The sequence below is a fragment of the Amphibalanus amphitrite genome, unplaced genomic scaffold (assembly GCF_019059575.1).
Source record: "Amphibalanus amphitrite isolate SeventyFive unplaced genomic scaffold, NRLGWU_Aamphi_draft 000121F_arrow, whole genome shotgun sequence".
NCBI classification, from domain to species: Eukaryota; Metazoa; Arthropoda; class Thecostraca; order Balanomorpha; family Balanidae; genus Amphibalanus; species Amphibalanus amphitrite.
The window spans coordinates 15,987-40,768 of NW_024881616.1; the positions used below are offsets into that span (position 1 = coordinate 15,987).

General features: G+C 57.7%; 1 protein-coding gene across 18 annotated transcripts in view; it reads left to right on the forward strand.

Moving 5' to 3' along the window:
- LOC122381535 (ELAV-like protein 1) overlaps positions 1 to 24,782 on the forward strand; it is a 40,172-nt gene that overhangs the window by 14,174 nt on the left and 1,216 nt on the right. For 3 of the 18 annotated variants that reach the window (XM_043365812.1, XM_043365815.1, XM_043365822.1), the window contains 6 exons: positions 1,202 to 1,459; positions 10,758 to 10,861; positions 20,844 to 20,997; positions 22,477 to 22,702; positions 23,703 to 23,777; positions 24,208 to 24,252. In XM_043365812.1, coding sequence (XP_043221747.1) covers positions 1,202 to 1,459; positions 10,758 to 10,861; positions 20,844 to 20,997; positions 22,477 to 22,702; positions 23,703 to 23,777; positions 24,208 to 24,252 — 862 coding nt within the window. Of the gene's footprint in view, positions 1 to 1,201; positions 1,460 to 10,757; positions 10,862 to 20,843; positions 20,998 to 22,476; positions 22,730 to 23,702; positions 23,778 to 24,207; positions 24,253 to 24,782 lie in introns of all 18 variants that reach the window. The other 15 variants (XM_043365811.1, XM_043365820.1, XM_043365813.1 and 12 more) reach the window with 5 other exon arrangements.

A 24,782-nucleotide genomic window follows, 5' to 3' on the forward strand; every position in this document is an offset into this window, starting at 1 on the left:
CCGCCGATGACGTCACGCTCGGCCATCAGCCCGTCCACCGCCTGCGTCATGGACCCACTCCGGGAGACCGGATCGGCGGGGAGAATCGATTGCCGGGGCGCCGCCGGCGGCAGAGCCACGTGGCGCCCACCGGCGACCGTTCGGGAGGACTAACCAGATGACCGGCCCGGGTCAGGTCCGGGAGGAAGAGGACGGCGAGGGCGGGCCGCCGCCGACCACTACCTGTCGCTGCAGAAGTGCTGCCTTTACGGCCGGCCGTGCGCCGCGCCGCGCCGGGCCGGCTCCGCCCCTCCGTGCCGGCCGGCCGGTCGTCAGGCGGCCGGTCACCATCGCCGGAGCGGGGGCGGAGCACTGTGTGCCGACCTGAATGGGTTACGGCCCGGACCTCCACCTAACGACGCCGTCCACATTGGACCACAGCGGTCCGCCGCTGAATAGGCTCTCTTTGGCCGCCGCCCACGGCAGCAGAGCCTCCTCTCGGCCATTGTGGCCGCACGCGAACGGCGGCTGACGGCCCAGGACGGGCTCCGAGACGCAGATGTGGTGCGGCCATTTTCTGCGGCGTGTCGGCGCGGAACTGCGTCGCTCTTACCGGGGATTTGTGGGGATTCCTTGTGAGGCAATCTCATAAGACTGGAATGGCCGGCCGGCCGGTGTCGGGTGCGCGGCGACGGCGCTGAAATGAAGGCACGACATGGCGTGCGCGGCGGAGATGTTCGTCTGGGGATTAATCTAGCCTTGTCTGAACGTGTTCGAACTAGGGCGGACGTGTAGGAGCTTGACTGTGGCTGTGCCCCTCTGTGGGCTGTGTCGTCCTCTGTGATCTGTAAGGTCGTCTGCGAGCTGTGTGATCCTGTGTGTCTCTGAATATCCTGTGTTCGGTGGCTCCCTCCGCTGGCTCGGCGGCAGTGTGAGTTGACTCAGAGTGACAGCTGTGGGTGGCGCCGTGTCGAGCGCGGCGGCCGTGTGGGCGTCGACCGACGTGTCCTTCCATCCGTCCGTCTGTCTGTCTGTCTGTCTGTCTGTCTGTCTGTCTGTCTGTCTGTCTGTCGGCGTGTCGCAGGTGTTGGATGATGTCTCACACACCTGTCCTGTCGGCCTCTGCCGCCCCCTGTCCCCTCCCCCGTCCCCATCCCTCTCCCGGCCGACCGCTCCCCGCTACTGACGAGTCGCCGGCCACCGTCCCCCGCTCCACCCTCAGACTCAGTCACATCCATGATGAACGGCGTCGAACTAGACGGTCTGACGAGCAACGGCGGCGTGCACGCCGCCTCTGGGGCCGACTCGAAGCCGGTCTCTGGCGGCTCGCCGGGTCAGCAGCAGTGCCACACAGAGGAGTCCAAGACGAACCTCATCGTCAACTACCTGCCGCAGACCATGTCACAGGAGGAGATCCGCAGTCTCTTCAGCAGCGTCGGCGACGTCGAGAGCTGCAAACTCATCCGCGATAAGGTCACAGGTGAGATCTCGGGGAGGGAGTGGGGGTGGCTGGAGTCGACCGGGGCCCGGCCCGGCGCCGAATGCGATTTGTTAGTGGGTGTAATCGGATAGATGAGGGGATATCGGACGGACATTCGGTTGTTTCTCTCCGCTAGCTCGCCCGTCGTCGCCTGTCGGTCGGCTGATTTGTTTGGTTGTTTGGTTGTTAGTTGAGATGGAGTTTGTTTGTAGTAACAAAGTTTGCAGGGAGATATCATTATGTGATACATCATGACTGATTGCTTTCTGAATGAATATCAGTTACGTTGCGAAATGGATATTGATAGCGTTGGGAAACGAGTTGAACTCTGTGAAATTCCGACGGGTGATTCACGAACAATGACGGGTGTATTTCCCAGCGGATTATAGATCACCAACTGCATTTCACAATAAGTCGGTATGTTGTCTAAAATAAGACCAATGGACCTGGCATTCCTTGCACTGTTCGATCGGCCCACTGACAGTGGGTTCTGAACGCCCCGTTATCAAACCGTCGGCCGCGGGGGCCACTGGAGGAACCCTGATGGCCGGACTCACCCACTCATCTTTGATGTGAGACCGGGCGCACCATTGGCAGGAGGCGTAGGGCGGGCTGGCCAACCGTGACGTCCGATCGATGCTGTTTTCCCTCGTCCGGAGTCTGTTTTCACCGGTCAGAACCAAAACAGACCCGGCCAACCTATAATCACAGCTCCTGTTTTGGTTCGTTGATCCTTAAAAACGCACTCTGAATTCGCACTGGCCGTTACAAGATATTCTCATTTGCGAACTACTGTTTAAGGCCGTCCTGTGCTGTTTACGTTTGAATATGAAAATCAAATGAAACCTGCGCGGCTAAATATATGGAAAGTAACTGCAGCTGCAATATTATGAAAAGCAGTCGAACTGTGATGCAAGTTCTCCGGAAAGTCCTCGAGTGGTAGGGCGGGCGCAGCCGAGATTGTCTGCCGAAATAGTTTGACTGTCTGCCCAGCTCTGTCTGCATCGGTGAGACCGCGTCAATTTTGCTCATTTCTGAAGATTACCTCACTGCAAGACGGCTGGCAACTATAGTTCGTTTTTTTCTAAGTTCGACCCTCACTGTAAACATCTTTTTTAACAAAGCACGAGAATTGCTAGCTGAATTACTTAAAAAAACTGGTTAGCGCACATTGTACTAGAGATACGAATAATATTTTCCAAATAAGTTTTAACACCGATAATTATATACCCTTCTGTTAAACGCCGTACGATTTATTGACTAGTTCAATTATAATTTCTGATAAGTCGTCTTTCCCTGTGGGGTTGTATATATAGGCAAATACGAGCTAGGAGTCTGGGAAATAAGAGCCAGGGCCCGTATTCACGTCGACATCTTACGATCAGTTTTCATCGTACGATCGATTTGGTATTCATGTTGACCATCTTAACTTTTTATCGTACGATCAGTCTGGATATTTAGGATACTTCTAATTCACGTTGACAATCTTAAGATAATTTGGTATTCATGTCAAAAGTCCTAGGATTTATCCTACGACCCAACTTAAGATGTCGTAGCAGTTCCGAAGATTTGATTTTTAGCAGCATATTCCGGGACGACATAGAAAATGGATCCTCCGTCAAATGATACAGCAAACGAAATAGATTTAAACAGTGAGCTATTCTTAACATTATAAAAGTACCACAGATTTAGTATGCTTCAAAGTTATTATGGATATTATTTTACCATTAGGTATTATGGAAACTATATTATTATATTACAAATCATCATATGGAGAATAAATCGATAAAACATGCATTTTAACCCTCGCCGGCACAGGGGGGAGGTTGATGCAACCCCCCTAAGGTTTTTCGCGGTTAACTCGCGTAAAAAGCGGCGGATCGCGACGAAACTTTCAGTACCCCCGCATTGATCAATTTTACACCTACCCTGAAAATTTCATGACCCTGACCCAAATGACCTTTGACCTGTGACTTCTTTTCCGAGACCATGTTTGGCCAGAACCGCGATTCGGCGTATGTCGGCTCGCATTAGCCGCGCGTTTGCAAGCTTTTCGTGGTTTCAAACGTTCAAACATGTGATTTGATGTTGCTCCCATGCATTAGGGTGGGTGTTAAGGTCACCTGAAGGTCAGGTCAGGTCATTGACCTTTGGTGACCTCGGCTCACTTGTTCGAGTTTTGCATATCTCTAGGCTAGTTTTTGGAGCTGAATTCGAATTTAGCAGCCATGTGAAGTGTGAACATATACGAAGTAGTTTTGGTGCCTTCGTAATATGTTACGAAGCTGTCAGAGGCGGATGACAGGTACTACTAATACCCGTCACGACCCCTACCGGTTGACCTGACCTGACCCGACCTGGTCTAAATGCTTAAAGACATCATCTGTGATCAAAACTAACAAGACATTCGTGATCAGCACCCTGAAAACCCTCATAGCAGCCACACTTTACGACGTTCTAACAGGTCCCGATTTTCCCGACTTTTGGGTCATTGACATGACCTGCAAGGTCAACCAATGACCTAGGACCTTAAAATTGGGTATCATCGGCTTCCTCTCGTCACGGGCAACACGCTCGTTTTTTCCGCGAAGCTCTAGCTCGATCAGGGGCGAAACGGCAAAGGGGGTGGTCCAACGGACCCCTCTTATACGTTCGCGGCTGGCAAAACTTAATACGGGCGAGAATTAACATTAGTTTTGAGTTGAGATAGCCAAAATGGGGTCCCTGGCCTGCACTTACCGGTCGGGGCACTCACAACATCGAGAAAAGTTTTAACTCAGAGATATTTAATTTCAAAGTTGCAGCACTTTGGATTCAAGGGCGGATCCAGGGGGGCCATATGGCCCCCCTTTGGCTCTGAAAGGGGGCCAACATATCTTTTGGCCCCCCTTTCATCTGTGCTGTTTCTCACAGCCGGCTATTTTTCAGAATTATTTTCACCATTTTCACTCGGCACCCTCCTAAGCGATTCCTAAAGGTGTACCAAATTTAAGCGCAATCGGCCCAGCCGTTCTCGAGATCCGGAAGCGGCCTCTTGCGCGTTCGCACGTGCGAAGTGCGAACAGGGTCACAATGGACTTTTGCTCGACAACCCCCTGAGCGATTCCTAAAGGCGTACCAAATTTAAGCGCAATCGGCCTAGCCGTCCTCGAGATCCGGAAGCGGCCTGCTGCGCGCGCGCACGTGCAACCGGAGTCGCAAATGACATTTGCTCGGCACCCTCTTAAGCGGTTCCTAAAGGTGTACCAAATTTGGGCGCAATCGGCCTCGCCGTTCTCTATATATGGAAGCGGCCTCCTGCACGTGTGCACGTGCAAAGGGGTCCCAAACGACTTTTGCCCGGCACGCTACTAAGCGGTCCCTACCGATGTGCCAATTTTGAGCGCAATTGGTCCAGCCGTTCCCGAGATCTAGGAGCGACCACTGCACGTGCGCACGTGCAGTAGTACCCCTAACGTGACACATAGAAATGCATTGCCCGATGAGTGCCTACCCACATGCTAAGTTTCAGCGCAATGGGCACGATAATTACATAGTTATTGTAATTGCTACAAACATGACATCTCCTTATTATGCACGTGGCACGTGCAGCCATGGTCACCCACATGCATCGAGAAAAGTCGTGTCCTTGGCAGAATGGATGAATATACCCTACAAACATATTTCCTAGTAAATCGATCCTGTGCTTACTCAGACATAATCCTCTCAAAAACGTAAATTCAGCAGAACGACTTTGGGTTCTGAGTTGACACCCTTGGCTTTGCAAGAGCCACATGACACGGCGATCACCCAGGTGCATCAAGAGTAGTCAATTACGAGGTAGGAGGGATGGGGCTACCAAACAAAAAAGACCGCGGTTCAGTCGGCCCAGCGGTGGCCGAGATAAAAGCTTCTCAAAAGCGTTATAGGCTGTACGCTTATAGGCTTATAAGCCTATAGTTTGTATATATAGTTTGTCTATAGTTTGCCTATAGTAATGTACGCTATATAAGCGTTGTAGGCTGTTCCGAGCTGTACCGCTCATACTGATATTTTCCCATTACATTGAAAACTCTTTTTCGCGCTCGCTCGCAAGAACAAAAAAATCATAAACAACAATTTCAATACCTAAATATACAATTCATAAGCATAGGTGACGTCTTACGACAGCTCAGTGAGTAGTCGTATCTTCCCAATACCTTCATCATTAAGATCTTACGATCATCTTAAGATTCGACGTAAGATGTCCCGACGTGAATCGCACTTACGATCGATCGTACGACAAATGTCTACGAACAAAATTTTGATCGTAAGATAAATCTTAACTGTTTGCGATGCCAACGTGAATACCAAATTATCGTACGACAAAGAGCGATCGTAAGATAAATCTTACGAAAAATTCCGACGTGAATACGGGCCCAGGAAGAAATACTTTTGAATAAATTAATCGTCTGTGAAATCAATGTGCGTCAGTCAGTTTTCTCAGTAATTCAGCTAGCAATTCTCGTGCTGTGTTCAAAGAGACGATTTGAGTGAGGGTCGAACTTAAGAAAAACGAACTATAGTGTGAAGTGGTGGGCTCCTCTAAGTTTGAATGACAGCCCACTCACATGCTGATATCCCGCGCTGATTCATCGCCGGGAAAGTAGTTTCATTTGATTCGGCGATCTTTGGACGACGTTCCTGGCAGGCTGGCCGGGTTTCTCACTTTCGAGCTCGTCTCTTATCAGCGGCCGCTGCAGGGGATCATACGAACCCGATCGATTCAGTTACCCGGGCATCAGCTAGGGTCGGTCGGAACTGTGAACCTTCCGGGCCCGCTATCTGCTGGTGTGATGAGCTGTATGCTAATTACCGGCCAACTTTGGGCTGGTAACCGGATTACCTCGTCAGGTGTCGGCCGGCCGGGCGAAGTTGGCCCGCGCCGCCGACCCGCTCGGCGCCGGGCGTGGGCCGCTGCTTTGGCTAGCAGCTTGCACCGCCACAGGACGAGCTGTGGCAGCTCTGAGTATCGCGCCTCCGCCGGCACCACCGCGCGATGACGGTCGGGCGTTCGATGACGGTCTACCGGTGCTTCGATGACGCTCCGGTGACTGGGCCGATGACGCGCTGGCTCGGTCGCGGGGCGTGCCGCCGCGGCTGCCGACCGAGCGGCGCGCGGCGCTGATGGCATTCTCCCCGTGCCGCGAGAGGCACCCGCTATACCGTCACGTGCAATTGAGTTTGGCATGCGGAGACGGCGGGGTATGGCCGTCAGTTATCGTCCGATGCATGCGCTTCAGATGCCGGCTGGCGGGGAGGACGGGCGCTCTGTGTGGTCGTGCCCGGCGCCCTCTGCGCCCCCAGCGCGCTCGGCGCCCGCTCGAGGAGCTGGCGCGCGCCGTAGCGCCCCGTCGTTTGGCGGCCACAGCTTCTTGCACGGACGCTCCGCCGCCGCGGTCGACATAGCCCGTGTGCAGGCGACGTGGCGCCGCCATATTTTTAGCTGGGCGGGCGCGGTCTCTGTGTCTGTGTGCCGAGTTTGGAGACGATACCGGGCAGGCGGTGCTGGTCCGGGCGCCAGGCTGACGGTGACCGGGTGCCGTCTGAGCCCGCCCGCCGGACATGGGACAAATGGAGCTGTCGGACAGCGGCCGACAGAGGCGACGGACCGAGACCGAGCGACATGTTTCACTCTGTACCGACCCTGGCAGGGACAGACAGGCAGACGGGCGGCTGTGGTCGCTGGTGCCGCCCCCGCCGCCTCCGCCGCCCCCGTCTCTCTGTCTGTCTGTCTGTCTGGGATGAGATGAGACGAGAGCGTCCCATCACTCCCCTGAGATGGAACGTCGCTCCCGACGGAATGGCTCCGCGCCGTCCGACGGCCGACAGTCGCCGACGGCGGCGGCGGACGATGGGCCTGTTGCCTTTCGGCGAAGTCGGCCTGTGTCGGGAACGTTCGCCGTGTGTGTGCGGAATGGCTATCATGAAGCGGATTTGCACCGGTCGAAGAACGGCGCGGTGTCCGACGCTGCGCAGTGACTGACCGGTGACGTTTCGGGACCTGCCGTGACGTGACACGACTCCGTGTGACGGTGTGGGCGGCGTCACGTAGCCGTCCGCGCCCCGTTGGCCGGGTGAAGTTGAGCCACGCGCGCCACCGGCTACCGGCGGCTGGCTGTCGAGCCGTATTGCATGAACCCAATTTACTGCCTCCGCTAGCCGGCGTTATTGGACCATGCAGCCAATGGCTTGATAGATGGCCATGGAGAGTGGTTTGGTTATCGCAGAAAACAGCAGCGCAGCGGCGCCGCGGACCCATGCAGCTACAAGATCCCGGACTTTCCTGGCTGGAGAGTCGATTTATCGCCCGATTGCGAAGCACATTGATGGTGCATTGCTGAGGAGCTGGTCGGGAGCCGAGCTGCGAGGGCGTGGTATGGTGTATCGCCTAGTTGTGCCGTCTACAAGATGGCGACATTTCTACTGGGTTGGTTTCTATAGCTGTCGGGCTCTGCTGTCAGCTTTTGAAAGTCTCCGGCACGGCACGAGTCTGAACCATAGCAGACCGGGAATTCAATTGAAGACGCGGCATAGGTGCGTCATCGGTGACCTTTGATATGGGGAGGGTGGAAGGGTTCTAACAGGACAAGCCAGCTGCGAATTTGACTTCCCAACCGACTCGATACTGTTGAAATGTTTTAAAGGTCGGTCAGCAAGAACTGTTGTTGAATGGACTCTGAGACGTGGCGTGCTGGTTTTACTTGACATTTAAAAACACAGACGTTAATCAGATTAAGCTCACATGTCTAGACGCATTCAGCCATGCCATTAACATGTGCTGTATTGCAAAATTATCACCGCAGTTTTAGGCGCTGGCGACTCCGCTGCTCCTGGCTAGCTAATGCCGTGAAGTTGCCGGTAAGAGACACAACACTGGCTGGAGACAGGCGCCGTCTCCAGGGGCCCTGGGTGTATGCCCATCCCCCGACCGCCTCCCGTACCGCCGCCGCCTCCGCCGCCGCCCTGTTTACGGCCGGTGGCCCTGCCAAAATAGCTACAGCTAGCTGTGTGTTTAGCGGCTGCCCCGGCCCGGGTCGGCTCAGCCGGTAGAGGCCCGCCGGCTGTCACCGCCGCTCTCAGCCCGCATCGTCCCGTGGTGTCTTCCGTGCGGCACTGGCGCGCAGGGAGAGATGGGGGCGGCTCGGGCAGAGACCGAACTCAGAGGGAGACTCTGGGCCTAGTTGGTGAGGGTTGTAAACGTGTGAAATAGCGGCATTAGACCCGCAGGGAGGAAGGGAGGCGGTGCTGGCCCTCGGGCGGCAGGCTGACCAAAGAACCCCTCCATTGACTGCCCTGGCGTATTGACTGGTGTATTGACTGGTGTGAGAGTGAGAGAGGTTGACTGGTGTGAGTGAATTGACTGTTACCGCACGGAGTCATTATGCCGGCCGGCCAGTGCGGGGTTCCTCGGCTAATGGTGTGGCCGCGTGGCGCTGGTCGGACGTCATCCACCCTGAGATGGTATCGCTGTCGGCTGGCCGGCCTCGGGCGGCGATGACGGTCAGCTAAACGGCGGCAGGTGACGCGATGACGGATGGCCTACGGACGTGGCCTGGTGTCGGTGACGGTTCGAGCTGTCACACACGCCGTGCGTCACCTCACGCAGCTGGGTCGGCATGAGGTGTGAGAGACACGACAGACCGAGGCGTGGTGCCGTGGCCGTCCGTCCGTGCTCCTGGCACCGACCGCCGAGCCGCCAGCCGCCGACAATTACTGCCTCTGAAAGCCGTCCGCGCGGCTGCGGTAACGACCGCCGGCTGTGCGGCGCTCTGGGACGCTCTGTGTCCGAGCGGCTATTTCGGGTGGCCGGTGGGTCACTCTGAGTGACGGCGGCGGCGCGTCGTCCCTTCACAGTCCGGTGACGGCAGCGTCGACAGGACGCCGCCGCTGGTGGCGGAGCGCGCCAGCCGGCGAGGATGTGTGCCAAGCTCTCTGCCCCAGACTCCGGCGCCGCGGCCGCCCGTGTGTTTGGAACTGGCGGACGCTCAGACGCAGCGGAACGATACACACGGGGAGCTGAAACCAGCCGACTGCGCCGCGGGTCGCTCCTGGAATGTTTCAGCGCCGTCTGGGAGGAAATTCCACCGAACTGGTGCCAACTTCTGCGTCGGAAGACGAAGTAATGTTGTTTTGTTTTGGACACCATCTCTGCAGACAACAAACAGGTCTCGGCGGCGGCCCTGGCGCCGGCGCTACACAGTTTGTCTGATGAAGTTTCCGTGTCGGTCGGACGTTGAGCGATGTGGTCGTGGAGGGTTGGTCGGTGGGCCTGCCGCCTCTGGGCCGGCCGAGATGACGTGTGCCCCGGTCACGGCCGGTGGTGGTAGACAGTGGACGCTGACCAGACGCTCCGGGCACAGCGCTGGGCACCCGCCGTCACATCAGATTAACCACCGACCGCAGCCGTCTGGGACGTCGCCGCTGCCTGCGCCGTCGGCCCACTCCCAACATGGACCATATGCCGGTATATGGCACACTGGCCCAGCCGGCGGCCTGGTCCGAGACACCCCGCTCCAGCTCCAGTCAGTAGTCAGTGGCCGGACCCCCGGCTGCGTGACCCGCCCCGTCCTCCGTGTTTCTTTTGGAGCCGCCCGCCGGCCGATGATGAATGCCCAGTTAACACGTGGTGGAGTTACGGCTGCATTCATCAGCGCTGATGGTGGACGGCCCGTGGTTTAATCATTCCGGCGAGCACCCCTGTCACATGAGTCATTATGAGACTCGACCGGGCTGATTATATAGCCACTGTCAAAATTGGCGTGGGAGATAAACGACATATTTAAACACGTGTCGTAAATAGCGTATCAACGACAAATTTAGCGGTTATGTCCGTTCAAAAGGCGTAGAAGAGTTATAGGCACACTAATGAGAAGTAGGTTGTTATTTAGTTGTGTTAAAAATACAATGTTTAAATATCTACTCTAGGTTGCGGGCGCTGATGTAAGGGCCCATTACTGAAAGTCAGCCTTCGGTTGAACTGATGCTTATGTAACCGGAGTATGGGTGATTGTTATGCTTCAGGATTTCCCTGGGAGACATGATAAATAGCATTGCTGCCAAGCCGACATTCTAATGCTCATCCTGCCAGATATTCTGCCATCGCTCACTTGTTCCTTTAGCCTGGTTCGTCTGCTCTTCCTTGAGTGCATTCACTTGGCTCATTGAACACAGTGCATCATTTGTTCTTAAGTGTGTTTGCAAACTTATGAGCCCCGTGTATTAGCGCCTTGCACCCTCGGTCCGAGTCTGACCCCACCCTCCTCTCCGTGTGCCGCAGGTCAGAGTCTCGGCTACGGCTTTGTCAACTACCACAAGATCGAGGACGCCGAGAAGGCCATCAACACACTGAACGGACTGCGGCTACAGAACAAAACAATCAAGGTAAACAGATGGCGGAGGCCTGAATAGAGCGGGAGGGAAACGACCGCCCTGAATCGGGCCCGGAGTGGGATACATTGTGAGGTGGAAATGAATGCAACAGTTTGTGCCGCCTTTCCAGTTTCATTTCTCCGAGCGGCAGCTTTTAAATCTCCCCGGATTTTCCCGCCGCTGCTTTTTGGGATAACTCCGCGGGGAATTTTGCCTCTAGCGCTGCAGAAATTAATGGCTGAAAGCTGTTTTTAAGATGTGTCGCAGAAAGTTGGCGCTCTTGACGCTGAAAGGCGCCGGGAGACGGATGGAGCGGGCTTTTTACCGCGGAGCGCTGCGCAGCTCGGCTGATGGTGCGTCTGCCGCTCTGAGTCGGTCGGCCGCAGAGTGGTGGCGGGGTGGCGAGGCTGTTGTTTTATTCATGGCGGCGTCCTCAGCGCGGTGCGGTGGCGGCGGGTCCGTTGTGTCGCGTCGGCAGCGGCGGCGGCGGCAGCTCGATCGGGCGTGGCCGCCGCGGTCGATAGGCCGGCGGGGGCCTCTGGTGACGCCACGAGGCGCGCGCCGGGTGGCAGGCCAGCGCTGGGCGCCGCCGGCCTCCGCGAACAGCCCGGAGCGGCACTCTGTCGCCCAAGGAACCGTCGTTCTGTATCGTAAACAGTCTGAGGCGCCGCTCTGGGCACCTCCCTCTATATTCCAAATAGACGGCCGCCCTCCGTTAGCACTGGGCAGCCCGTATTTATCTGTGTGCCTCAAATGTCTTCGTTCAAACGCTCTGGACTTGGCAACTCGGGGGACATTGCACCATATGGGGCCCAACCGCTGTTGCGATGGCGTGGCCGTTCCTCCAGGTTTCGTGATAAGACCGGACAGAGGGCAGGAGAATGGTGTCGGCGTGTGCTGGGTGTCAGGAAGATGAGGTGTACGACCACTGGACCCGTTGAACCACCCATGATGCCCCTCAGCTCTGCCGCAGCTGTTAACCATGCACCGGAAAGAATGGACCGTACAGCCACGAGTCTGATCAGTCTATGAGCTGCCGTCGGGTGGTCTTTGCGTCCCACGATTCGTCCCGGGCGCGCAGATGGTCGCACCGGTACTCTGCGAAGTCTGCATACACAAACTGCGCCCCATTGGAGGGCAGATAGGCGCTGATGTGCAGTGAGGTGTTTGTGCTGGATTATTCACGCTGCGTTTGCTCGGTGCGGCGGTGAACCGCCAGCTGCTGCTCAGCTGATGTGGCCTCACCCGGCCGGCCGGCCCACCTGTCCGTGCCAGCTGCCGCCGCCGCCGCCGCCCCCGCCGCCGCCCCCGGCCGGCGGCGGTCTCGGTGCACCTGGCCGGCCGCCCGCCCGCCGCTCCGGTGACCCTTGTATCCGTTAGTGGAGCGCCCCCGCTCGGGAGAGGCTAATGACCCGACCGGATGGAGATATAAGGGGAGGGGGGCGGGACTCGGTCAGTCCACAACCCAGCTTCGAGGGCTCGGAAACGATTATCCTGGCTAATGACTGCTATTTTCCGAACCCGCTGTCGGTGTACATTTATTACCTATGTTTGCTAGAATTTTATTTTGTTTTGTTTATAACTACCTGATCGATAAGCTCGGTAAATGTGAGTGGCTGGCTGGAATTGAGCTAAAGCTAACGTATGATGTAGCGGACATAAAATGATTGCTCTGAGACTATCCTGAGATATGATTATTTTGACGATAGCCGATGGGAGAGAGCCGTTCGTGATGCTTTCTTTTAAACATCAACTGCGCACTACTTTTCATGCCGTCATCGGTCAGCAGGAGCGAACACTCCCTCGCTGCAAAGTTTGTCGAAAAGGCCAACTTCAGATCAGGATTACCCAGCCCAAGCTTAAGTCCCTCTGTAGTTATGAATATAAAAGCTCAAGTTTCCGGGCAATGGCTGTACTTTCCAACTTCGACGCTCGCACTGGCTATCAGTAGCGTAGTTTTATTGGCGCCCATGACTGGACGATGCTCTACCGGGACTTACTCTGACGACGCAATGGCCTGGCTTGGCAGTGTCTGCGCGGGCTTCGGCCTGCTGCGGTCCGCGACGAACAAGACTACCGTAGCCGCGGCAGCAGCGCCTTCGGTTAATGTGTGACAGAGGACGGAGCTGGAGTGAGCGGTAGAGGGACGACTTGACCTGTCCGTAGAATTCCTCTCTCAGTCCGTCTCAGTCGGAATATCGTGCGACTGTTGACGATCGGTGCCGATCACCTAACCTTGCCTTCCAGCCGGGGTTCTCGTGTGTTGAGCCAGTCGGCAGTGAGCTGCCGTGTTTCGGGGTACTTGGGACTATAACGGCGCCATCGTGTGGCCCATTGTCGGCCGGGGTGACCCACCCGTTCGACCGAGCGACCCGTCAGCACCGTATGGCCCTAACCCGGCTGGTATTGACCTGTCGGCCGGCGCCTCCGCGTGTTATTTCAGTCCTGGCTGCCCGGCCCTGTCCTGTCGCTGCCGCTGCAATGCCCCGCCACTGCAATGGTCTGCCTCAATCCGAATTATAAACAGATTCCTTGTCATAATCCCTGTCCTGTTTTGCCAAAACGTTCTATTCTTTCTTTTCCTGCTCTGCTCTGCTCTGTCCTGCCCTAACTTCCCCCGTCCTGCCCCGTTCTGTTCTGCCGCATTCTGCTCTGCTCTCCTCTGTTCTGCGGCGCTCTGTCCGATCAGACTCCGGCCCCGGGGACCCGGCAGTATCCCGTCTGGTGCGCCGGACAGCGCGCCGCCGATACGGGCCCAAATTGGCCTCCGACTCTGATCACACCGACAGCCGCGGCACAGTTGGTTTATTTATTTCACGACCGGTGGCTTGTTTTGATAGATAATTTATATCGCCAACGGATCGGCAACGGAATTCATGCCGCTGCCATGTTGATCCCAAGAACTACTTTAGTTGCCTATGAAAATATTGTTTCCAGCTTGCTGATAACATCTTACGGTTTCCAGTGCTATATTGGGGAATGACTTTGCTTTGCGATTGATATTTTCGGTCAGGGCTAAATTTGGCCAACTTTTATGGAAATGTCTTTATCGAGCGCAGCGCACAAGAACTGCCGGTTCGCGTGATAACGCTTCGATTAGACTATCGCTGGGGGACTATGAACTTCACCGAAATCGGTCATGGTCCCAGGCTGTGGCGGGGAAGGGAAGGGGAGAGCGCCGCCAGCCTCCCCGGGGGGCGGCGGGCGCCAGGGGTGGCTCCCCTGCCGCCGGTCCAGCTGTCCCGCCGCCATTGTCCCTCGCTCAGCTGATCAGCGCGTCGCCGGCGGCTTTGTCGTGCACGCGTGTCCGGGCCTTTGTTAATTGCCGTGCGGCGCGGCCGGCGCGTGCGGCGCGACTCCGCTCGGCCGCTCCGGATCGATACGCGGCGCGCCGGCCGCCGACCGCCGGTTATCATAGCGCGGTCCAAACAAGCGCCAACGGCCGGCCCACTGCAGCTGCCCCCGGTGAGCGCGATTAAATAGTCTGCGCCGGCCGGCCGGCCGTTCGAATCAACACTGGCCGGGGCGCAGTCACGCGCGGCCGGCCAACAGCTGCTCTGTGCCGTGCGCCGCCCTTGTGCGTGATGAGGACCGGCGGCGCAGTGAAAGCTGATTGCGTGGGGAGCAGGAGGGCGGTGGATGGCGAGAGCTTGGGGAAACTGGAGACCCGAGTGGTTGGGAATGCGGGATGGGCAGCGGGCGTCAATGTGGCAAATGACAAGGATGATTGCTGAGGCAGCTGTCGTTACAATATTTACCTTTCGCGGCTTGAGTTGATGGCCCGTCTCGTATTGATCTCGTGTGAACGGACCTTTATTGCAATGTTGATCGCTAGCCGGCTGGTCTCGTCCCATCCTTTCGCGCCTCTTGAATAGGTCGTTCAACACGTCAGTACTCCCATTTACGACATTAGAAGGCTGTTTGGTTCCCATCGATGTGGCTCTTGTGAATGATCCAGGCATCGACCGGCAGTCGTTCGTCCCGACATCGCCTCTTTATCGCACGTCTACCGAGTTGTCTGGGCTGTGGCACCTGATCGCTCTGTTACATTATCGATATCCTCACCTCAGGTCGCCGGTTGTTCCCCTTCTGTCGTCGGCAACTCGGCAGCGCTCACCAGCCGTCAGTGTCATGAGCCACACTCGGCAGTGTGTTTGTCTATCTGTGGGTGACACACACCGTCGGCCGCTTTGGCGGTGTCAGCCGGCCATTTGACACGTCCGTCAGGCCGTCCCGTCTGTCAGCCGGCCGTCAGTCCGTCAGCCGGCGGCAGCTGTCAGCACAGCGGGGTGGTGCTGATCGGAGGTCATTAGCCGTCAGCGGCAGCTGGCGCGTGCCGGGCGGCGACCGCTCCCGGCCCGGCTCTCACCTGCCTCCCCCTGCCACGGGCCGAGCCGGGCCGGGGGCGCATCAAACATCCTGTTCCGGCCGCCGCTCCGCCGCCGGTTCCGGCGCGTCTGATCTCTCACTCGCCCTGCCCTGCGGTCCGCCCGTCCGGCTCGGGAGAGAGCAGGGAGGGAGGCGGCGGGGAGCGGGCCGCATCCCGGCTTCATCGCCGCGCTGTCCGGCGAGTGATGGCCGGCGGCGCGGCACGGACTCGGGAGACGGCCGTCGGCAGATGAGATGGGCGCCGGCCAAACAGCGCTGGTGACGAGTGGCGCCGGCGGCGCGCCTATCTGCCCCGGCCGGCGCAGTAAATTGCCGCCGCCGCCGCTGCCAGACTTTCCAGAGAGACGACGGCCGGCAGCGCTCGTAATTACCGACATTATTCTTGGCGTGTTAGCGGTACCGGGACCGGCGGCGGCCGCTGGCAGCGCGTCCCGGCCGACCGCGCGTGTAATGCTCTGAAGGCACATGGCGCTGCCGTCTCGGCCAACCGGTCCGGGCAGCGCACAAAGAAAACAACCCGGCCCCAGTCGGCGGCAAGGAACGCCAGTAATCCGCCGCCAAAGTAACCTGTCCGCGCGCTGTAAAATCTCTGTTATCTTAGGCTCTGTTTAGTTTGGTTGAAAGTTGGTAACTACTCATGTTTCGAGATCGATTTGATAGCTAAAATATGGTTTGCAAGTCCGGCTCATTTATATTTATAAACAAGCTTCATGTAGATTCACTGAGCAACATCGCGTGATGTATGAATTCGTTTAGGCATGCCTGATGCACATTCAATGACAGGAGACAAATAAAGTCAATATTTCGCCGGCAGCAGCATCCCGACAGCCTGATAAATCGGACGTTACAGTCTGCTTTGTTTCTCGTCAGCCTCCGGACGTTATTTAGCGCCGCGGAGGAGCGCTGTCTGACGGTCCCTGGGCCGGGCGGGGCCGCCTCACATGCCGGGGATGGCGCGGACACCGGACAGCCTTCACCGGGTGTTTGACAGCGGCTCGGGCCCGCCAGCGGCCTGCGTGCCGCCGCTGATCGACAGCCGATGTTTCGTCGAGTGTCGGCGGCGCGGGCCGGCTGGCCGGCGGCCATCTGTGCGAACCGCCGCGCCGCTGACCCCTCTGGCCTTGACCCGCCGCCAGGGGCGGGCCCAGGGAGGCCGGCCGGGGCGGTATGGCGGCGCGCCCGGCCCGCAGGCGCCCGTCGCCGCGCCGTCTCGCATCATTTGTCAGCGGTCGGGCCGGGCCGACGACCGACGCAGCTTGTTGGAGCGCGGCGCGGGGCGTTCCTTTTTACCGGGCGGTGTGGCGCCGGACGGCGGCGGCGGGCGGTGGTCGGTGGATGTCATCGATCGACGCGCTGACGTCAGCCACTCTCGCCCCGACCAGGCGTGGCCCGATGCGCCCGCAGGGAGCCAGAAGCCTTTGAAGGGCCGCCCCGAGCCGCCGGCGCGGCGAACAAAGCCGTGCTGTAGGTACGCGTCAGCACGGATTGACGGCAGATGACCGGCCCGCGGGGCAGACGGACGGACGGTGGGGACAGAGAGGCAGAGACACTGCTGCAACAGATGAGCGGACCGGCCGGCGCCACTGCCGGGCGGGGCACCGGCGATAGAGAGGCACAATGCACTCTCCGCTCGCTAGAAATAATGAGACTGTTCCCATGGCTCTCTGCTGGATTAGGCGATGCATGATTTTCCTCCTCCGACTCTCTTTGAAATGAACAGTCTTGAAATATCCACTGACTGGCGTCAGGGAGCCCAGACGCCTTCTGAAACCTTCTGAGGGAACTTAATGCTGTAAGCGGTTTCGTTCCGGTGTTCATTCGTGCCGCAACTTGTTCTTGCAGCGTGCCTTTGCAACTCTTGTAATATTCTTACAAGACCAGTATAACGCCTTTTGGGGCGACTAACGGAGCGAGCGAGAGGGTGGGCCTTGCACGTGCGAAATTGCGAGGGGGTACCTCCAACTGACTTGTGCACGGCACCCTACTAACTGGTCTCTAGCGATGTGCCAAATTTGGGCACAATCGGCCCAGCCGTTCTCGAGATCTGGAAGCGGCACCCTGCACGTGCGCACGTGCAAAATGGGTCCCAACTGACTTTTGCACGGCACCCTACTAACCGGTCCCTAGCCATGTACCAAATTTGAGCGCCATCAGTCCAGCCGTTCTCGAGATCTGGAATCGACCCCTGCACGTGCGCACGTGCAGCAGCACCCCAACTCCGACACATGGATATGTATTGCCTAGTGGGTGCCTACCTGCATGCCAACTTTCAGCGCAATCGGCCAAGTAGTTACCGAGATATTGCAACAATTACAAAAGTGACACCTCTTTGTTTTGCACGTGGCACGTGCATAAGGGGTCACCCACATGCATCGGGAATAGTCCAATACTTGGTAGAAGGAATGAAGCTACCCTACAAAAATTACCGCATGTAAATCGGTCAAGTGGTTGCTGAGATATAAGCGTCGCAGAAGCGTGACCACGGCCGGCCGGCCGGCCGGCCGCTCATACTCAGAAATTTCCGTTATTCTACGTAAGACTCCGCTCGCTTCGCTCGCTCCGTAATTACCTCATCAAGGGCATTGTCTACCGTATGCAGCAGTTGCACTCTTCAACTGATTCAACTGATTCTCTTCGTGTGGAGGGTTTGAGGACAGCCTCCTTTACGGCGGCACGAGTAAAGACAGCGAGGTCCAGACAGGCGGTGTGGCGTAGTGGCCGACTCGTTCATTAGTGTGTGGGTGCGCTGTGCTGTCGCTATGATACCTCTGAGGTCTGATCGGTCTGCTGGCGCAGCTCTCGGGCGCGGCTCGCTCGACGAGAGCCGCCGGCCGGCGGGAAGGGCGCGCCGTCGTCGGCGGCCCTTGGGTCGGGGTCGATGCGGCGGGGGCGGCCTGGCTCGGCTCGGCTCGGCCGCCGGATCAATAGCGGGCCGCCTATTGATCGCCGGCCGCCGGCGCCGGCGGGGTTGGAAGGGGACGCCGGCTCTCCAGGGCGGCTGATCAATACGGGCGGCAGGGCGCCCGTCGGCCGGCGGCCGGCCGGTGCCCTCAGAGAGCCCCGGCCGGTGACTCTCCTCTGGTACCGGCCCGACAGACGTCTCTGGAGCAGCGCAGGTCACCGGCCCTGTGTGAACGGCACCCGCGCCGCGCCCCCGTGCCGCCGCCGCCCAACTGACCAGACCAGACTGCTATTCTCGGCCGCGGCGCCATTCAAAGACATATGCTCGGCGGCGCCGGTGCTCGCTCAGAAATGTAGATCCTGATGGCCGCGCCGCCGCCGGGATTACGATAAGGCCGGTGTGGTTTGAGTTTCCCGGCGCGGTCGGTCCGCCCGCTCAGAGCCGTTATCGGCTAACCGGCATTGACTGGTCGGCCGGCCGTCCATCTATCGGCCGGTCGGCCGGCCGTGACGTCGGCTGTGACGCGCCGATATTGCCGCCGGCGCGCCATAATTGGCACCACGCGGTGGCGCGCGGCAATATGGCGTCCCAGATAGAGTGGCCCGCCGCCCCCGCCCCCGCCCCCGCCCGAACGATATTCGTTCGGGTGAACGGATCGTGTCCCTCGGCGGCGGACGGCTGGCTGGGGTGATACGGCTCCGCCCCGCCTTCGTACGAGATGGAAAGGAGCTCGGCGGAGGCAGTGTGCGTGCTGGGGTGTAGTGTGTGGCCGTGTGTGCCTACGGCTGCACGTCTTGAGAGCCTGCTGTAGTCTGGCAGACGACGTTATGTGATGAGGCTCGGCAGAGTAGCTGGCCAGAGGGAGTGGAGCGGGAGACAGAGCGAGAGTCAATACACCCGACTGCAGTGTACACGACACACGCCGGATAGGTGACGTGGAGCACGACGGCAAACAGACGGCTCAGAGCGGGGAGCGTCGTGGGTGGGTCATCAGAGAAGACCCTTCCCTCCCCGGACACGGCTGTTCATTATCCAGGAACGCTGAGACTGGAATGATATTGCGATCCAGCGGATTTCCGATTCTATGCAGGAGCCCGCAGAAATGCCGACTACCGCGGAAAATTTAATTTGGGGATCAAAGAAGTGCTTCGCGTTCTGAATGAGAGATTGGGATGCTTAACTAGCATAGTAACGGGGCTGTACACACAGGATTCGAAATTAACTTTGATGGAGTCATAATGACGACTTCTAAGTTGTGGGCTGTTTGCATTGGGCGGTGTAAGGCTCGTTTGGACCCATGGTGCGGAATGTTTGTCATTTTAACTACGCTCCGTACCTGTGCGACTTAGTAGTGTTTATTTTAGATTATGTTACTCTGGCATTGTTGCTTCCCTTGCGTTAGCTCTCTCAAACGCTCGCCCGCACTGTAGGGGAGAGTGGGGTAAGGTGCCCAGGGTGGGAAAGACGCCCCACCCCCTCTAGCGGCGAAACAAAGAATCGAACCTGGAAATTAATGTTCTTAGCGTAAGGCGGAAGTCTGCCTTGTTAACTGCACAAAAATTTGCGAAGCTCAGTTGGGCAACGGCTGGCTGGTGATTGCATGTTTTTTATTTGCTGCTTTCAAAAAATATTTTGGTGTCAAAACATTGTAAATATCAAAGAAGGTAGATAATTTTTGAGTCCCTTGCTATAGTCGTGATATATTAACATGCGGTACTGTGTCCCGAATAGTTTGTTTCAGGGTGAAGTTTTATGGCTAACAAATTGTACTGATTTAATGTTGCTTCGGTACCTTGGGGTAAGATGCCCCCTGTCCTGATGGGGAAAGACGCCCCCCTAAATCCTTAGGCTGTCCTTCAAGCAGCCCGTCAATTCATTTATTACATACTTGTGATAGATACAAAAGCCGATCTGGGACTATTGAGAGTCCAGTACGGTCGGGTGCTCCCCATGCCAGTCTCTCGGCACACACAGCGACTTTTTGGGCGGCATCTGACTCTGAGAGCCCTCACGACGGCCTCTGTGGGCCCCATTATTGGCTCACAGGCCCCTCACGACATCCTTTGAGGGCTCCCACGTTGGCTCCACGGGCCGTGCTGGCATCTGAGGTCCCCACGATGGGCTCGAGGGCCCTCAAGCATCATGAAGACCTATAAGGGCCCCACAGTGGTCTCCGAACGCCACCACGGAGGCTTGTTTGGCCGCGCTGGACTATGATGGCCCTAACGATGACCTCTGAAGCCCCTTACGACTACTTTTGAGGGCCCTTACGATGACGTTTGGTGTCTACTGCAGTCTCGAAGGGACTACTGATTCGTTCAGGCGATTCACGTGCCCATTTATGCCACTTAAAGTGCAGGGGGCATCTTCCCCAACGCCAGGGGGCGTCTTTCCCACCCTGTGGGGTAAGATGCCCCCTTTCACTTCTTCAGGAAAATGCTTAATAGCAAAAAAAGTCATCATATTTCAGGCACAAAAGTGTGATATTTTTGGAGAAAAATGATGTCGGCTTCCGTTGTAACTCCAAGTTTTTGCTTTCCGATCATCATTTTCGAATAATATATGACATAGTAAAACCCTGGGCATCTTTCCCCACTCTCCCCTATCTCTGTTCATCTCCCTCTTCTCCGTTTCCTCCGTTGCCTACCTGTGCCTATGCTCTGTTGATGTGCCTGCGTTGCCACTTCCTCCGTCTACCGACAGGTATCGTACGCACGGCCCAGCTCGGAGGCTATCAAGGGCGCCAACCTGTACGTCAGCGGCCTGCCCAAGTCGATGACCCAGCAGGACCTGGAGTGCATGTTCGCCCCCTACGGCAGCATCATCACCTCGCGCATTCTCTGTGACAACATGACTGGTGAGTGGGGACCGGCAGGATGCTCTGGGGTGGTGAGGGGTTACCTCAGATGGCCACGGTGCGACTAACTGCTGCGGTCAATGGGGGTTATGTGTGCGGCAGTGTACTGCCGGCTCCGCCCGCTCGGCTGTGAGTAGTTTAGACTTTGTTTGAGGCAACCGCTCCACTGCACAGCGTTTGTGTTCAACTATTCATTGAGCGGCTCGTTGTCCGGCCGGCGGTCTGCCCTGTTTGTCTGGTCCGGCGCGCGTCTGCCGGGGCTCGGAGACGCGGCGGGTCGGGCCGGCGATGGAACGCCGCAGTGGTCATCTCTCTGTTAGACCCGGTGGGAAATCAACACGGTATCGCCGGCTATCGTGGCGCGATGGCGCCGACTATTGGTGCATTTAGCGGCCGGCCCCTGGTAACTGAGGCGCCGGCGATCCCGTCTCTCTGTCCGTCTGTCTCTCTGTATCTCTGTCCCTCTGTCCGTCTGTCTACTCTGTCTGTCTGTCTGTCTGTACGACTGTTGCTGCTACCGCCCGAGGGCGGTTTGGGTCGATGGGCCCGGAGAGATAGAGACGGGCTGCGGCTGAGTGTACTGTCAGGGACGGCACTGATAACTCGGCGGACTGTCTTACTGGGTAGGCTAACCACTTATTTTGCCGGCCTTGTGACTACTCCAACCCCTAAAAATGAGCCGGAAGCGAGACCCCACAAGGTACTGGTGGTACAAGCTGATAGGTGACTCCTGGTCGAGCCATTCAGACTGCGGGCTCTAGACTCTGGGTTTCTAATGAGACAGACCATACCCAGTGCCTGCTGTGCCCTTAGTCGGCGGCGCTTGTGTCCGTCTGCCGGGCCTGCTGATGAGTGTTTGATGCTATGCTCCACGTCGGAGATAGCCGGCACTCTTGAGAAACCAGCGGGGGCGGTCGTTTGCTCCCTCCCCTCTCGTCCCCCTCACACACACACACACACACGGACTGAGGCGTCCTGACGGGAGTCTCATGGCGCGTGATGACGCGTGATGACGCCCGGTGGCGTCTGATTGTGTTGTGATGACCGCAGAGGGTAATGACCCGTGGGTGTTTTGTAGGTCCGGGGGCAGGTCCGCAGTTGTCATAGTCTGTCGCCAGGGAAACCATGTTGTTTGACCGAGCTGGGATTTTGTCAAATCGATAAACAGGTCCCGAGGGCTGTTTTAGAGAACCGCTTAGGCTCCGTGTGATCTGCCGTCAAAAGCGGTTTAGGAGTGAGGCGCGCTTTGATGTAGTGGAGGCTAAATGTTTCGCGGTGGATTCTCCAGGCGGATCAAACGGCGCGTCGCTCGGCTCGGCCGCGGCTCTGGGGACGGTACTGACTGCGCCGCGGTGTCTATAGGGTTGATGTTGCCGACACCAGGACGGCGGTAGCTGCTGCTGTGCTCCTGTTGTGTTGATGCCGTGTGACAGAGTGCTGTGACGTGTCCCTGCTGACGGTGACCCACCGACACGGCAGGCCTCTCCAAGGGCGTCGGCTTTATCCGGTTTGACCAGCGCGTCGAGGCCGAGCGGGCCATCAACAAGCTGAACGGCACAGTGCCCGAGGGCAGCACCGAGCCAATCACCGTCAAGTTCGCCAACAACCCGAGCAACAACGCCAAGGGTCTGCCGCCGCTGGCGGCGTACCTGCCGCTGGCGCGCCGGATGGCCGGGCCGATCCACCATCCGGCCGGCCGATTCAGGTACAACATCCCCGTGACGGGCTCCAGGTACTAACCGCGGCGCCGCCCGGCCCGCACCGCCGCCGCAACTCTGGCTGTCTGGCTGTCGCACACTCGAGCTTTGTAGTGCGTCATAGATCCGAGCTTGTTTACCCGCCCCGCCCTGCCGGCTGCATGTTCGGCGCTTCTCCCATTTGCATGCTGATTGCTGACGTGTCCACTGTCCATCTACCCCTCCGACTTTCCGCTTTTGTAGCCTACTCTCCTTTTTCATTCAGCTTTGCGTTAGCGTGCTTTGGCCAGTGCTACTCGTGAACACGTCAGCCTCTATGCCCATTTTGCTTGCTTTCACTGCCTACGATCCTCGCTGCTTGCCTAGGCTGTCCTTCAGATGCGATCTCTGACAGTCTGGCTGGATGGGTTATCTGCGCTCTGTGCCGCTACTCGGTGTGTTTGGCCGTATTTCGGCGGCCGCTCCCCGTTTGCCGTGTCTCTGGCCAGTTTATGGCCGAGCGCGGGCCGCCTGCCAGCCGCCCTCTGCTCTGTGACCTGTCGGCGCCCCCCCCCCCCCTTCCATCTCCCCCTGCACGGCGCACGGCACACACTTCCGCAGCAGACGAGTGCAGGGCTATTTTGGTGGCGGTTTGGCGTGCGTGCGGGAGCTGCTATGAGCCCTGTGAACTAGTGCGAGCTGTAGAACCGCTTGTCGAGCTTGCTCAAATTGCAAAAGCTTGCATTCCAGCTTCAGAGTGTGCTGCATGTTTATTTAAACCATCTAGCTTTGCAATGTTGTGTAATGTTGTTTTTTGGTCGTTGACTCGAGATTGATTTGCAATTTTTCACGTGAGTTGTTGAGTCGTTGACGTGTACTCTAATGCAGCTTAAACTGACAGTTTAGCTGGGGAGCCGGGGGAGTGTACCGCCGCTGAGACTAACCCGCGGCCGAGGTGCCAGCGGCGCCGGCCCGCCGCCCGGCCGGCCCTGTCTGACCGGCGCGTCGCCTTCTCTCTGTTTTGTGTAGCGCACCACCCGCCGCAATCATAGATCCCGTCGTGGCCCCACTGTCCTGCTGGAAGCTGGGTCCCAAAGCCGACATGTAAGCATGCTGTCACCGGGCGGCGGCGGCGACCGGACAGACGGATGGTCCGCCACCTCCGCCGCCGCCGCCGCCGCCCACCACACACTCTCTCAGTCTGTCTCTTTCTCGCGCGCGCATCACCGTTATTGCTCGACGCTGGCGGCGCGCCCGGCGGCGGCGACGGCGCCGGGCGCGACGCCGCCATTGTCTAGCCGTTCATTTGCCATGAGTAGTCATTTTTATTCTATCCGTTTTGATGATTATATTGAAGAGCTCTGACGTGTCGCTTGTACTTCATATCGTTATATTGTCAGTTGACGGCTTGTTCGTTTTTGTTTCACGCATCATTAGTCAGGCTTTTTGTTCTCGTTTATCGTTTTCTGCACGCTTTACTTAGAGAACTCATTTCTGGACATCACCTGATGTATTTTTCTCTTACTTGTTTTAGTCCTGGCAAAGTTCTGCCCATGGCTGTATCGAAGGGCGTTTTTAGGTCAGTATACATCTCATCTATTTTTTGTCTCTCACACATCTCTGTTTTGACATGCTTTCTGTACGTAGTTTGATGTGTTGCTTTCGCTCTAACCGATCTGTTTGCTTCTAACTGGCTTTTCGCCCTGCTCGGTGGTTGGCGTGCTGTCCGCGCTACCTGCCCCGTTCTGTTGCCAGTCTGTGTATGTTTGTGTGCGTGTGTGTGGCCGGCTTTTGAATGCGGCGTGCTTGCCCTGTAATATTTTCTCGCCGCCGCATGTCGTAGTAGTCCGCTGCACCGGGACCCGGCCCACCCCGTCCCGCCCTCCCCGGTCCTCTCTAACCCGTCTAACCGCCCGGTGCCCCGGTACTCACCCCCATCCCCGGACCTCCGCGGCGCGTCTCTAACCGGGGGCCGGCCGGCGCGGGCCGCCCCGCCCCGGCCTGTCCCTCCGTGTGGCCTGTGTGCGTGTGTGCGTGCTGGTGCGTGTGTGCGTGACAGTGTGGCCGCGGCTCGTCTGTAGGTGTGAGTGCGCGCGCAGTCGGGTGGTG